This window comes from Polypterus senegalus, chromosome 6 (assembly GCF_016835505.1).
Source record: "Polypterus senegalus isolate Bchr_013 chromosome 6, ASM1683550v1, whole genome shotgun sequence".
Classification (NCBI taxonomy): Eukaryota; Metazoa; Chordata; class Cladistia; order Polypteriformes; family Polypteridae; genus Polypterus; species Polypterus senegalus.
In genome coordinates this window covers 115556580-115572606 of record NC_053159.1, presented here as the reverse complement: position 1 = coordinate 115572606, position 16027 = coordinate 115556580, and the positions used below count along the sequence as shown (strand labels likewise).

General features: G+C 43.0%; 1 protein-coding gene across 1 annotated transcript; it reads right to left on the bottom strand.

Annotated features, from left to right (window-relative positions):
• Positions 1–3548: 3548 nt before the first annotated feature.
• On the bottom strand, positions 3549–15118 carry s100b (S100 calcium binding protein, beta (neural)). The gene is made up of 3 exons (XM_039756854.1): positions 14999–15118; positions 11693–11853; positions 3549–5919 (listed from the first exon to the last, which is right to left on the bottom strand). The coding sequence occupies exons 2-3, from the start codon at positions 11828–11830 to the stop codon at positions 5770–5772; spliced, it is 288 nt and encodes a 95-aa protein (XP_039612788.1). The 5' UTR covers positions 11831–11853; positions 14999–15118; the 3' UTR covers positions 3549–5769.
• Positions 15119–16027: the final 909 nt, after the last annotated feature.

The window sequence follows — 16027 nt, the reverse complement described above, 5'->3', positions numbered from 1 at the left end:
TCATAAGAAAAATAAGATGGCACTGTGAAAGAATGCATTTCATTTTTAACATTTAACATAAACTTAACTGCTGGATTTGCTGGCCTCCAAAACCCCCAATGTCATATTTTAAATAATTTTAGAGACCAATGAAACGAAAGACAAAATACAGATCATGATTTGATAGTAACCACTCCAAAACATCAATTACAAAATGATGAATAAAGTTTTAATTAACCTGCTTTCATGATTTCAGGACATTGGCTTGAGATTTGACACAGGCTGAGGCTGACGTCAAAAGGCTCACCACTTCCAGGGCCTTTGCCCCTAAAGAGCACATCTCTGCGTTTTATAGGCAAGTAGAAGATGTGCTGGTAGTCGTTTGTTAAAGGACTGGAACTACTGCTTAATTAGATGAGATGATAGCAGCACAGAATGACAGCAGGTTGAGGTATTAATTACAAAGGAAGCTGCCATTAATTGCAGCCCCCCAAGAGTGGTCTTGCCTCCTCCTGCTGTAAGGCCCCATTGTAGGCCTCAATAATTTTAACTTTTGAGTTGCTCACAGAAATGCATCGCCTTTGAGTTTTGTTCTTTCTTCATTTCCACAAAGGCATGAAATGTTGTGAACATTTTGAGTGCTATATGCCATATGGTGTATCATGATCAATTTGTTGAAGTGATAATTGATTGCCTTTATAACAGAAGCCACTCCCCTTTAAAACCACACACATACACAAAGAGTAAAGGGGTTAAAACAAAACAAGACAAAACAAAAATACACATCACATGCCTTTCTGTCCGCAGGGTGAACGTTGGCAGATGTGACATGATGAAAGGTGAGAGGAGGAGGTGAGGAGATGGCCCACCAGTTTATCGTCATATAAGGATGCCAGATTCACCCTAGAGCTGTTCAGGGGCTGTGATGTCATCAAAGCAAGCAGTGGCCTGAATGAATGCCCAAAAGGTGGCCCAGTGCAGACCAAAATGGCTCCGCTGGTGAGATGCTGTGCATCTTTACAATGAAGTAGCCATACTGACTCATTTCCTTTATCTGTAATCACAGGTCAGTCAGGGCAAGTGCTGTTTTCCAGTATCTTTTTAATCTGTTTTGCATCTTTACGTCCTACTATGGACTTAAACGTCTTGTGCAATTTTCTGAAACTCGACTATCACATTGTCTCTAACAATTTGTGCTCAGGCTTTGATTCTGGATGCTCTTGAAAAACAAAACTCACGACAGAACCAACTTTCCTTTTTCCCTCATTCAATTTTACTCGCTGTATCAGCTGTTGTGTATTGCAATAGATGGACGGGCGTCCCAACTGAAATGGACCCCAATCACTTACCTCACCTGGGAGGCCAGTGTATTGGATGGTCAGGAAGGGTGTTGTGACATTCTCAATCCTGGCCAGGAGTTGGGCATGTAGGGGCACTGAAGGAACTGAGGCAATATGACTGAACTCCCAGCAGCAATGGATCTGAATTCCTTACCTGGCTGGGAAGCCAGCATAATAAACGGACAACCTTGATGGAGAGGCATCTCAAAAAAGATGGTTAGCAGTTCAATTCCCAGTCGGGATGCCATAAGAAATGTGGCACAGTAGGGGACTCCTCCCATGCACAGGTCATTCCCCCCATATAGTGGATGATAGCATCCCTACTAGCAAGTCCCTGTATGTATTACCAAAGGGCAAGTGAGTTGTGGTTTAATAGGGCTGCCCTGTTGGGTTCCATGTGGGAATGAATTGTTCCAGGGTGGTTCTGCCTGACCTGGAAGTGCTCCCAGGAGACAATGGTTTGGACCTGGTCTCAGGTATAAAAGAGAGCCCTTGCCTTTTCCAGATGGAAGGGGACAAAGCTCACCTGGGTTAGGGTTTGGGGGAGAACGGAAGGCTTGTGCTGTACTGTACTGAGCAGAACAGAGTAAAAGAAACTTTTAAAGATATGCTATAAAATAAAAGCTCTTGATTTGAACCTGAGACTGTGTGCAGTTGAGTTGTGTCTGGTGACGCCCCCTAGTGATGCTCCCTAGTGGCCACAGGACCTAAAATGTGGCTTAGGGCAGCACAGTGGCATGGTGGTTTTCACCTCTCATCCATGCCACTGTCTTTATGGTGTTGGCATGTTCTTTTAGTGTCCATGTGGTTTTATAATGTGCGTTCCCATAATACAAGATAGATGAACCGTGTGTGGATTTCTGTTACTTGGTTTGGTGATCGATGACCAGCTGTCCTTCAGGGACCATATTGTTAGACCGCTCAGTCATGCAGATGCACTCTCTACTACACACCGTAACTGACAGAATGTGCAGCACAGCCTCTGGTCCAGGCTTGGTCTTGTCACGTCGGGAATACTCACGTCACGTCTGCTGGCAGGAGTACCGTCATATGTTACAATTTGATGATTCAAAACGCAGCAGCAGGTCTGGTGTTCATCCAGCCAAAATGGGCACATGTCACTCCACATTGGCTTCCTGTAGTGGAACTTACTAACTTCAAATTCTTGATGCTTGCCTTCAGAGTGGTCAGTGGGGCTGTGCCTATATATGTGGAGACCCTGTGAGATCCTGTGCTCCTTTTCGACCACTCAGGTCTGCTAATGAATGGTGTCTGGTGATGCCACCTCTGTGTGGTATCAAATCTCGTCTCAGTCCAGACTCTCTTAATGTGTAGCTTCTGGCTGGTGGGTCGAGCTGCCCACCTCCATTAGACATTCTTACTCCCTCAGTGCACTTAAGAAGCTTTTGTCTGTTATTAGCTGTTAGGTTTTGTAACCCACAAATTGTAACTTGCTTGTATTGCTGTTCTGAGGTCTCCATTTGTGGGGGTCAATTTTTGTACCCTTGTCCTGTAACACCTGCCCCCAAACAGTCCCCCAGATTGACTTCTTTTGGATAAAAGAATCTGCTAAGCAAATAAATGCAAATGTAAATGTCAGCATGTCGTATGGTGGACTGGCATTCCCTCCTGGTTTGGTGCCTGCCTTGAACCCAGTGCTACCAGGATAAGCCCCAGTCTGCCCACAACACTGTGACAGAATAGAGAGTTAATCATGTGCAGTAAATGTAAATCATGTGCTCAGTAATGGCACCCAACCATTTTTATACTTCAGAGTTGTGTGGGCTTCACCCCAGCAGGATTGAGCACTAGGTGGGAATAATTGCTGGAAGGTGAGCCAGACCACCACACCCACACTCATGCATACCCACACACACACTCCACACTCAAGTTTTTCACGATAACAGTCACTTTGAACAGAATTATACCAAATAAAAGCTGACTGTGGATGAATGATGAAGCTGCACTTACTCTGTTGTGTTGACCCACTCATGCTTCCTTCCATTGAATGCTATCTCAGTTGTCCTTTCTTGTTGTGTATTGGTAATGCTGACCCCAGCAGGTCATTTTACCCAGTCTGGCAGAATCACACGACAAAATGATTAACTCTGGATCCCAGTTAAAGTGTTAATCCCAGCTGTCTCTAGCTCACCCTAAAGAGAATTAAGGCTTTAAAATAGCGAGTGAACCAAAGAAAGCCATGAGAGAGGTACAAATGGAGAGCCCAGCCACAGTGACCATCTTTTATTAATGATCTGAACACATAGCAGCATATGGTACGTTGAAAGCACCTCACTGTGCTGAGAGAAGGGTTTCCATGCCTAACCACATTAATGGGGTGCAAGGGAGCTCAGTTGTCAGTGTTACTGAATGTAGCCATTGGGACAGTAAACAAGAAACAATCCTGGACCCAACTGTGAGCGAGCAGTCACTCCCCAAGTAAACCTCAGGGAGCTCAGGGCTCCTCACTAGTCAATGGGGAATGAAATCAAAGTCACCTGCTCAGATCTTCTGTACTGACTGCAGAATTGGCACAGGATATTAAATTCACAACTGGGTGACAAATGCAGAAGATCCCAGGAGATGTACTAATGACAACGTGGCCCAAACCCACTTTTCTGTTTTGGATTGAAGAGCGAAATGTCTTGCCTTCTTGAATGTATTAGTGTCCTACTATGGCGGTCGCAGAGCCACTACTAGCAGCCTTGGGAGAAGAGCAATGTCCTCAATTCTATAGATAGAACCCATCTGCAGTTGTGCAACCATGACTTGTGATCAATCACTGTGGAAGTGCCTGAAGTGTGAAAGCCCTTCAAAACTGTGGACATGGTGTTTGGTCCAGCGAGACCGATTCTCTGCATGATGTATGCCTGGGCCTTTAAGTGGCCAATGTGAACCAGGTTTATTATTATTATTATAACATGCTTAACTGCTACTTATATCCAAAGTAACTTACAAGATCAGAACATATTACAACTGTTCAGAGATTCACAGTGCAGTCTGAGTGTTTAAAGTCCACTGTCTTAGCCACTACACCAGACTGGGGCTTGTGGCATAGTCGCTAAAATGACGGACTTTCAAACATGTGGCTGTCCATACATCCCGACTTACTCTGAAGTCCTGGGCCTGTTCAGGCTCAGATGTAAATGGTGACACTGCTGCTGCATACTCCTATGATGGTGTTCATCGTACTGATGTATTATGAGACAAAAAGGTGGACCGAAAGAGTGGTGGTTGATTAGCTATTGTTCTACCGGTTGATCTAAATTCTGCCCCATGCTGCATCGCCTTGCACTCCCCCTTCTTTCCTACATCTTATGGAGGGTGCCAGGCCTGACAACAGCAGCTCTCTGAGCTGGATGGAGAGGAGTATAACAACACATGTCTTTGTGAAGTGGGCCAGGGAGGAGATTTTTCGGCCTTTTCACTTATTTGTCCTTTTTTGCCCTCCATGGGATGGCAGCAGAGTTACACAGCTGGGACCCTCCTTTAGGTCCTATGGCTACCAAAGGTGAGAACATCTGGTTCCTGTCACATCATGTCATCACACTTCATTTTCAGTTGTTCCATCTAAATTTGTTAGCTAAAAATGACCAAAACCTAAAGTAAGAATGGATTAGCAGTTTACAATCTGAGGTCCACAGGTACTGGCGTCTCTAACTATAGGCCCTGGACAGCTCCAATACTACCCTTTGTGGTTTTGATTTGTCTTCTCTGTTACGTTACGTTACAGGAGAGCTGGTCAGTGGGCAACCGGCCTCCACTGTCTGAGTGACTACCATGCTGACTTTGTGTGGCACTTTATTTATTTTCATCTAATATTACATCACTTTTATTTTGACTTTTGTTGGCTCGTCATCATTTCTCAGAATTTGCAAAGACACCACATGAAAGTTTGAATAAATTGAATTTCCACTTCAGTCTATTCATCATCCTTCCATTTTTTTATGGTTGTGGAGGGCAAGTGCTTATATAGTCAGGCTACTTTCATTTGATTTGGATGATGGAGTCACTCACTGCCCAGCATTCCTGTAAAAGAGAAAATTATGGATCTAATTCAACAAAAGCTGTTTGGCATTGAGATTCTTCCAATCACAATCATCAGGGGACTTCTATAAGAGGTTACAGGGCTCTCCAAGAAAAGCCTTAGAGATTCTGTCATTAGGACATGTGCTTGTCTAGTCACAGGCTGTGCTAACAGGTACAGCAGAGCACCTGAGGAAAAGCTTGTGAAGACTGGATGACATTTTGTGTGTGTGTGTGTATGTGTAAGTAATTAAATGCTTGGTTAAAATGAAACCAGCCACCATTGCACCCCAAGATTCTGGGATTGCCCTTCCCTGCTCCATATAGACCCCAAGAGTGACGGACACTTTTCAGGCTAAAGCCGGTACAAGGTTAACATCTGCAAGGCATTGCATTTTCAAGGGAACCTTCAGAGAGCAGGCCATTACTCGTCCTCATGATGCTCAAAGAACTCATGGCATGCAATGGTAACCATGGCAATGAAGGTCATGAACTCCTGAAAGTCGCATTCAGAGTCACCATCCGCATCCAGCGTCTCCATTAAGTGGTCCACCGTGGCCTGGTCTTTGATTTGCTGCAAGAGAACAGAAAGGTTTTTTTTTAGAGTTCACTTGAGGTAGGCATTAAAGGCTCTCTGAGAGCCACATGGGGAGTTTTCAACTGTCTATGAAAGGAATAACATCGAATTTTCCATTTCAATATTATCAAGCCTGTTCTTAAAACATAATATTTTGGATGCTGGTTTTGATTTATTGCATCACATGAAGGCCATTCCATCAGCATTCACTCTTGCCTGGCAGTCACCACAATTGTTTGGCTAAGTTCAGAGCTCAGTACTGGTCTGGTCAAGTTTTCTGCACTTGACATTTCAAGCCATCCTATCCAGACTCTATCTGATTTTGTTGAGCATTCTGTGAGTCAAGGCAATCAGTAAGTCCTTATGGGATTTCCTATCTCTTTAATGGGGGGAAAGCTGGGGCTGTTTAACTACACGGGGGCTTCTTATCACTTTACTTTGTAAAACAAACTTTCTCTTAGTGTTCAGACTCTCACTTACTGATTGAATCACTATCAAGTCAAGGTTGGAGTTTGGACGGCTTTGCCCTACCACAATCTAAATCAATTCACCATGAAGGTGACTTGCAGCCTTTGCATGGTTAAGGGGATCACACCTTTTTATCAATTATTATCATATAGCTTCAAGGACAACCACTCTAGACTCGAAAGACATTAAAATACCCAGTTGTGGTACCTGATGGTATAAAGACAAAACCAGATTCTACTAGTAGTTCGCTATTTTTCTCCTCATCATGTGGCTGTCTATACTTCAGTAATATTAAATTATATATTGTCATGCATGCGCGCCAGAGGGTCAACTTTCAGACTCACCTAAAGTAAGTACACCCCAGGACAAGAGGGGGCGCTGCCATTAACAGACTTGTCTACTTCCGCCTACACAGCATGGAGAAACTGCCACTGAAGGGTACCCAGCTGAAAGAATCCCCGACCCCTTCTGGTCCACAACATATACAGACAGAGCAGCCACAGAGATGGTGCTCATATTTTGACATGGACCTGGCTTGACTACCCTCAAGCCCGTGTTTTTGCCTTGTGAAACAGGACTTTGTTTCTTATAACCTACATAACTGAAGTGCCAATTTTCATTAATTTCTGTTTTGCTGATTGAAAATAAAAGAACATTTGTGACGGCGTGGGACCCCCAGGATTCCTCTCATCCTGTGATCATTTGTTCATGCTGCTACAATATGCTGTCATGCATGCATGCCAGAGGGCCATCTTCCAGGTTCGCCTAAAGTAAGCAGTACCACCTGTACCTCTGATTGGCTCTGCCATGCATACACTTATTAGTCTCAGTGCAGGTAACCGGTCAGTTTTATAGAACCAATCATTGATTTTGTGGATTCTTTTTCCTCTAAAGTTAAGTTAGGTTACATGATATTCTACTGCTTTGTGTTTCTATTTTGTGCCCAATGGGGTGTTAATCTAAATCAGACAGGTGCCCATTTTTAAATTCTTGTGAACACAACAAAGGATAAGTATGGTGTTTTTCAAATCAAAGTTGTTTCTTCACAAACATGGTATTGCATGAATTTGCCACATGGAATTGTGTTCCAAAGTTAAGCTTTTTTTTCTGTAACTGTTTAAAGAACTAAACAAACCACGCAGCATGATAATTTCGAGAAGTCACATTACAGGTTGAGAAAAGTTATTGCAGATGACTACTAGTCTGATGTACTTTTAAAATGGCTGAACCTCGTAATGTGGGTATATTATATTGGTATATACTGTATATATGTACATATATATTGTATGTATATTATATCGGTGTATATTGGTGTATAATATATATATATATATATATATATATATATATATATATATATATATATATATATATATATATATATATATATATTGTGACGGACAGCCGGGTCCCATGCTGCATATGTTCCGGGGGAGCCATCATGGACAGCTCAATACCTCCCCCGGGACGCTAGGTGGCAGTCTCCCTGGCCAATGTTCATTTCCCACTCTCCCACTTGGCTCCATGGGACATGGAGTCCTCTACAGGCTGGTTGGGGTAGGGGGTGGCCGCTAGGGGGCGCTGCCACGACTCAAGAGCCTGGCTGGACGAATCTTCAGCCCCACCCGGAGGTGCAATTAGGACTAGGTGGTCAAGCACCTTGAACACTTCCGGGTGGGGTATAAAACGAGCCAGCCTCCACCACTGAAGGGCCAGAATCGGGAGGAAGAGGACGAGGTTGCCTGGGAGGAGTGGTGGTGCCAGAAAGGGTTGTTTAAAGTCTGTGTTTTGTGCTTGTGGGACTGTGTTGGGCCTGTGGGACACGGGGAAGACATGCCCCATGGCGCCTTTTACAATATATATATATATACACACACTAGGGGGGTTCCCCACCTGCTCGTTTTGCTCACCAACACCACTGGCCTGCGGTGCATGCGAGCCACTTTGCGCTCGTGTTGTGAAGAGGGGGGCTGAACACACCCCAAGGACATGGTGTCGCTCCTCCGAAACCCCCTCTTAAACGGTACAATGGAAAGCAAATACAGTTTTTTTTTACCTCCTCTTTGCTTGATCAGCTGCTGGCTTGCTGCTGCTGCCGTGCCATGTGAACTGCATCTCACGTGGTGATTTGAACATTTAAAAACCTGAACAGCAGCTGTCCTACTGTTTATCTTTTATTTCCAGCCCTGGGTGTGGTTAAATCTTTTGGCACAAAGTCTCGTCTCGCAGGATGTGAGTTCTCGATATTTTTTAGTTTATAATTTAAAAGCGGAATAAGAATCTGAATATCTAATAACATCACATTAAAGTTTGATAAATTCTGAAAAGAATTATACCAAACATATATATGTAGGTTTCAAAATAAGCCCAATTAAAGCATGACAAAAAAGTGACATAAAAACGTCATATAAAATCGTTGCACTTTTAGGCTTCTAGTAGATTTATGTATATTATATTGGTATATATATGTGTATAATATAGATATGTATATATGTATGTATATTATATTGGTATATAATATTGGTGTTTTGTTCTTCAAACATGGCATGTATAAACTATTTTACAATATGTGTGTAATCACAAAACCCAGATTAATACTGGACAACTATCTTGGCTTGAAAAATGGCCTGGAAAATGGATGCATTCAATCTTTTTAGTTTTTAAGGCTTTAGTTTTCTCAATTTACCTGTTCCCCAAGAATTCTAATGTAAAATGACAGTGCAGGAAGAATTCATAGAAAATGTAGGACTTTCGAACACAATTTCACGTGGCAAATGTAAAAATTCCATGTTTGTGAAGTATTAGTAGGGTGTTGTACCGTGTTAGCCATTATGGATGCAATGAGAAGTCAAGACATTACATCTTGGCTGAAGAGGGGCCTGAGTTGCCTCGAAAGCTTGCATAGTTCTAATCTAATCTCATCTTTTTAGTTAGCCAATAAAAGGTGTGATTTTGCTTAACTTCTCATGTTTGTGAAGAAATAACTTTGACTTGAAAAATACTAAACTTAGCCTTTAAGTTCTTGTAGATTGAAAGGGTCTCCTAATATTTCCCAACTACGATTTCTGGGAGAACAATCAGGTGCATTTAATCAGGCATTATGATGAGTGGTCTGTGGCGCAGTGTGGCTTTTGAAATAAATAATTCTCAAGTGCAGGACTTCAAATGGGTGCGGGTGTGAGCAGGCATGGTGCACTCCATGGATAATTGAGGTACCTGGCTGTTCGCACCAATTGCGGAAGTCAACAGATTGGTTGGACGCCTCAGCTGCTCCTCAGATGGAGCAGCTTGTCATATCTGTATCCAATTAGAGAGGAGCAATAAAAAGCAATAAGAGGAGGGGGAACTAGAAATAAAAGTGGTTGGAGATGGAAAGTGTGGTTCAAGGAAACTTCAGGGGTGCAAGGGGTGCAAGTAAGCTCAGGCAAGGAGAGGAGGTTGGATGGTCGGGACCTTGTGAGGGAGTGAAGGCAATGGAGCTCTGAGGGGTGTCCTCATTGAGCTGCTTGTAAGAGGGAGACCTTGGATGGACCTCCTGAGATCCACAGTAGCGTGATATGGCGTTTGGGGTGATGGAGGGCTGGGTTGGTGCACGTTCGCCGAAGCTGAAGAGGACAGGCGAGTCGAGAATTGCTGCTGTCAGTGTCACCTCCAGCTGAGCAGACCTACCAGGGTGAGCTGGAGAGACAGAGGCAGAGAAAGAGCTGTGCTTATCTTGCTGGGGAGACTTAGAAGTTGGGGGAGCCTTGAAGTTTACTAAAAGGTTATTTATTTATTGGATTTTAACCTCCACATCACTTGTTTTTGTGGATCATTTATTTATGGGAGATATTGTGACACACTTTTTGAATACTGTTTGTTTGTTTTCGGATTTTAATTAAAGTACCATTTAATCGGCATATACCCCTTGGCTGGATGTACAGTATATCCTCATCTGCTAGGCCTACCTTGGTAATGTTATCAACAGTGGTGGGTTTAAGAGGCTTGCAAATAGGAGTGGGAGCATGGATCTGACCCGCAGTGTCACAAGCATTGTTTCCCTTTTCATCTCCCTTCTACGTCAGTTAAGTCCTAACAGGAGTGAGGAAAGCACAGAATGTAGCTTGGCCGTGATTTGAATTTTGCGTGACAACAGGTCTATTCGCAGTGTCCCCCTTCGGAGGATTATGTGGTCCCAGAATTACCTTGACAGAATGTGAGAACATGCTGATTAGATGGCACCACTAATGTTTAACTTAGCCATCCATTCATCTATTATCCAACCCGCTATATCCTAACTACAGGGTCATGGGGGTCTGCTGGAGCCAATCCCAGCCAACACAGGGTGCAAGGCAGGTAACTTAGCCAATAAACCTCAATTAATATTGAAAGTACATTGAAGGGACAGAATGGATTGCAGGAAAGTAACCACAGCTGTACTCAAAAAAAAAAAAAAAAAAAAAGATTTTGTTCCCTAAATGGCTCCTCAAGGAGCAGTGTAGAAGCTGGCAGAACAAGCACTCCCAGACAGTGGGTCTGCTACCTATGATCTAGGCAGGCTCCACCATTTCCAAGCTTTTGGAAAGTTCATCTTTAGGGGTAGGATTAACCATGTTGAGTTCAACTAGGAGTGACAAAAGTGGTCCGACAATGTGCAGCTGAAGGAGCTGGTGGAGCAAGGAAACAGGAGAAAAAAAAAAAATAACAGGAAAATGGATTCTGAGGGTTCAGCCACACATCTGGTGTGCAAAGGACTGTGAATGCGATTGCCCACATCTGCGTCTGATATGGTGGGTCTAGTCACAGATTTGTTCTTTTGGAGGTGTTTCCTATGGCATGCTATTTCTAGTGATAGCTATGGTTTAGCAATTGCCTGTGCTGATGACCTCATTCAGTGTGGTGTTTCTGTCTCCCGTGCCATGGTGACCATTACGATATGATCATCCAAGAATGTCTGTCAGGGTCTGGGGTTTTTCCACAAAACTTTAAGCCATTATTTTAAAAAATACTGTACATGAATGCAGTAAATTGCTTCTTTAACTTCCTTAATGAAGCAGTTAACTTCCAAACAAATTATTACATATATACCAGGCATTTTGTGTGATTTTGGATAATAAATAAAACCAAATACCCGGAAACTGACTCTGAAAGCCTTGTTCTACCAGCTGGTGGCCAGGCATATGTTTTTACATTGTAAGTTATGGCTGCTTGCATGCTGTGGCTCATCGTTTAGGGACTGCATTACGAAACAACCGGCAGCACCTACTGTACACCTTTGAAGGTTCATGTGTATCACTTTGTGGGCTTGTGTGCCATTACTCACCCCCAGGAATCCGGACAGCTCATTGTTAATAAGATCCTTAAGCTCAGATTTCTTTAGCTTGTGTTTATCTCCTTCTTTTCCAGAGTATTTGTGGAAGGTCTCAATGGTGGTGATCAGGCAAGTCTCCAGATCTGACATGATGATGATGCACTGGTAACAATCTAGAAAAACACAACCAACACTTTATTTTATATTGTACCATTCTACAGTGCCACCCATTCCAAAGCACTTTTCCAATTTTTAGAGTTGGTGTACAGGTAGATTAAGCAACTTGTTCAATGCCAACTTATGAGATGAGGCGAAGCAGTCCAGGTACACCAAGTATAGCAAGAAGCTGAAAAGCTGCGGGTCTCTTTCCTCTTGTTAGGCTTTCTATCAGTCCTGCAGCCTGGCAGGAAAGCTTTCAGTTGAGACTGATGTGGCTTACTAGCACTGTGTGCCCTTGGGCCCTTCACATTGGTTTGTCTGATGTCCGTTCTACTGCACTTTGACTTACCCAAAAACAATGTATCCGGAATCTGTCAGCACAACGAGTTGACGGCTCAGCTAATCCTGGTCACACAGGGGTGGTCTGAAGCTTTTGAGTAGAAACACAATGTAAAGCCCAGGACTTCAGTGAGAAAAGATCGAAAGTGGAGCAACAGGTATGGACAGTGTTACTCTTTAATATCGAATCATTGACCCTAAATTTGCTGATTTTCCATCACATAAAATAATTACTACAAGTGCTTGAATAATCTTTGTTGGAAGCCATTGTCATTTTTAAAAGTTAATTTAATTCCCACTGACTGCCAATGTTATTTCCTGTTCTGTTTGGAGGTCAGTCTTTTTGCTAGTGAGATGCTAAGCTTCATTTCCACTTTTCGTTTCATTCTGCGTTGTCTCCAGACCCTGCACTAATCACCAGCATTTATCTCACCCATCACCCCATGTTCTTTCCATTTAAAAAAATCAATAAGCATGCAGCATTTGAAAAAGGAATCCAGGGAATTCAAATTGCAATTCTGATTTTATTTTTGATCCACGAGTCTGATCCCACTTATGCTGCTGCATTTGACTTTTTTTTTCCTAGATTTAACATTAAATTACAAAAGCCTTACTGGAAGGACCCCCGTCTGCTAATATTCTGTGTGCACCTAAGACAGTCCCTCATACAAACACAGTATATGCCATCTTGAAAAAAGCTTTCTCAGGTCACATATGTGGCAGCTTTGATTTGCACTACTTGGGGACATTCTGAAGGTCCTTACGTGACTATTATTAAAAACCCATCACACATTCTCATACACTTGTACACAATGTCTAGACATTAGACCTCCCAAGTTACCGCAGTGAGATGCACAAGACAGAGGGCAGAAGATATTTCAGGACCATTTTGGTTTTGCCAGGAAATTGAAAGCTGCCTTCCACCAACAGGTCACCGTGGAGGATACTTTAGTTCAGGGGTCGCCAACTCTGATCCCGGAGAGCCACTGTGACCGGGAGTTTTCATTCTAACCCTTTTGTGAATTGGTGACTTATTAAGAATTAATAAATGGCTCATTTTGTATCTCGTTATTGTTTGGCTGCTAATTAAGGAAAAGAGAGACAATTACGAGGTCCAAGTGTTAAATAACAAGTCAATTAAAATTAAGGCAAATGAGTTAATTAGCAGCAACTGGTCACTAATTAAGAAAAGGGTTAGAATAAAAACTCGCAGCCACAGTAGAGCTGCAGGGCTGGAGCTGGAGACCCCCTGCTTTAGCCTAAATGTATTCAGTTTCACAATAAACACATTTCACTGAGCTGTGCCATGTCTGCTCTCTTTAATTTCTTTAAAGACTCCTTTTGTTTAAAAGCTTCACTTTGTTTTTAATCCTGTCTTCTGAAACTTTTCTATAATGTTTACTTTGCAGGTGAAAATACTGACCATCCATCGTCAAGGCCCCTTCATTCATTTAACAGATCACTGCGTGCCAAGGTGGTAACTTATTATTGCGAAGGTGCCAGCCACAGAGCACAGTCACCTGCCTAGACACTGCCAATGTGGATTCGTGAATCCACCTAAGAGGCGCGTCGAGGGGATTATCAGTGAAAACAGAAAAATTAATGGCAACAGAGCACTCTACACACAGATAGATGTGAACCGATAGCGGTAGACCACTGCACTGCCCATGAAGCATTACATTAGTGGAAAGTATGAAAACTTTTAGCAACAACATCATGTTTAACCCTTTGAACTGATCTCTATTGTTCTGGACCCGTAGGAGGGGCCGAACAATAATGCTAAATGTAAAAAGACGTTGCACAAAATCTTCCATTTCCTCACGTCAATGTTTTGCTGTTAAAATTCCATTTTGCAAAGCCTGATACCACAATGCAATGTCTTTCTTTCTTCCCTCAAAGATGGATGAATTGCTTTATCACAACAACACCTGCCCCCAGTGCCCCCCATGGCTTTATTGAACAATTTGACATTCCACATTCCATTTTGTGTCTTCTTCATTTCACAATATTATTATTTTCTTGGATAGGACGTTCTTAAAACTTGCAACAACTGGTGTTGTAATTTGGATGCACAGTAGAATTTCTTTACCAGCTACATAGAGTAAGATCTGCCCTTGAAAATGAGGCACAGCCCAGGGGTCTTCAATGGTGAGTATGCCTGCCATGGATACCTTTTTTGAAAACAGTAAAAGCGGAGCAAAAGAATCTCGCTTTTTGTGTTGCTTCAAAACAGTAAAACTAGAAATCCGACTGGTAGATGTTTCAAATCATGGTGTCTGAGTGTTCCTGACATATTCACTGACACTTTTGTTGTTGTTTGGAAGCTTGTTCCAACATCATTGCAAATAAGAAAAACATTCAAAGTACATTTCTTTTTTAAACATTACTGGACTTTGCAACTTATTCTTCTGTAACTTATGTGTAGACCAGAACTCATTCTCCAGTTCAGCAAGAGAAAGGTCTGACCGTTACTTTGAGAAGTAGAACCTGAATATCGATTGATAGCCAATTAAATCAAAGTAGCAGAAAATGGACATAAATGAGGCTGCATTTAAAGGGTTAAAAGACCACAACAGATTTGGCTCACTGATTCTAAAAGAAGCACATTACACCTAAAAATTAAGAACTCCAAGGAACTAACACATCCCTTATGATGCCTGCTGTGCACATTTCTTCAGACCCCGACAGAAGTTTGCAGCTCAAAGTGCCCTCTTCTAGAATGTTCTTAAATGAAAGGCAGAGTAATCCCGCTGCACCTTTCTGTGCTAGAATTAACAAAAGTGAATGCCCAGAAAAGTGAGAACAGGGCCCGTTTCTTACCTTCAGCAGACAGAGCAGAGACGTCCAGACAGAATGCAGAGCTCTGCCAAAGAGCCGCCTTTTATAAGTCGGGTGGGCAGTCGGTTGCCATTTACAGACGCAGCACTGCCGCAGCCTTGGCAGCCAAGTCATCTGCACTCGCTTTCTGCTGAGCTGTCCTCCCATGCGCCTTAGAGACCGTGACTTCATGCTGAGGGCTAGGCGGGGGGGAATTCAGAATGGCTTTCTCATTTGTGCAATAATAAACAATTCCTGCTTCTTTCACAGGAATTAGCCTATTGATGTGTTGTTAAAAACATAGTATCCTCATGTTTATAATATTACATTTATATTGAGATGGATGGTGGGCATGGGTGGGCCTCCTGGCCAGGATGGGGTAAGGGGAGGCCAGCCCTTTAAAGGCATAAGAAAAAGGGTGAAGATCATCCTGCCTCAGCAGGGAGATAGGCAGAAGATGCCAGTGGCATCTAGGAAGAGTTGGACCAAAAAACAATACCTGGCCAGGAGATAGTCTGGTAGGGTGATGCTACCTGTATGGATGTCCACAAAGCATGCTGAGAACTGTAGTCCCATAGGGCAGCTTTGTTGGATTCCATGGGGACCACTGGGGGTACTTTATGGCACTTCCGATTGACCCAGAAGTGCTTCCTTTGGGTTATGCCCTAGCAGCGGAAGTACTCCAGGGTCCAAGATAAAAGGAGCCGCTCTCCCTCACCCAGACGAGTTGGATTTGGGTGGAAGGAGGACAAAGCTCACCAGGAGGAGGGCAAGGCGAGATAAAAAAAACAGAAGGAGAACAACACGAGTGTTTTGTTACTTTCAAAGCCTTTGTAAGGTTCTTTATTGTAATAAAACTTGTGTCTGATGCATGGAGTGCTGCAACGGCCTCTACTAGTCACAATATCTCATGAGAACAAATATATAAGACTGCGGTAGAAACCGAGCACTACAACTGCATATGGCAACTCCCGCTCATTGTCTGCTTTGGGTTTGCAGGCTCTCCTTGGGTTTAAGAGTTTACTACCAAGC

Bases quoted from the DNA above. Each gene is read 5' to 3' on its own strand.
- s100b (XM_039756854.1), bottom strand. From the start codon at position 11,830: ATGTCAGATCTGGAGACTTGCCTGATCACCACCATTGAGACCTTCCAC. The intron at 5,920-11,692 runs GTGAGTAATGGC...GTTCTCTTGCAG, and splicing joins AGCTGTCCGGATTCCTGGGG to CAAATCAAAGACCAGGCCAC.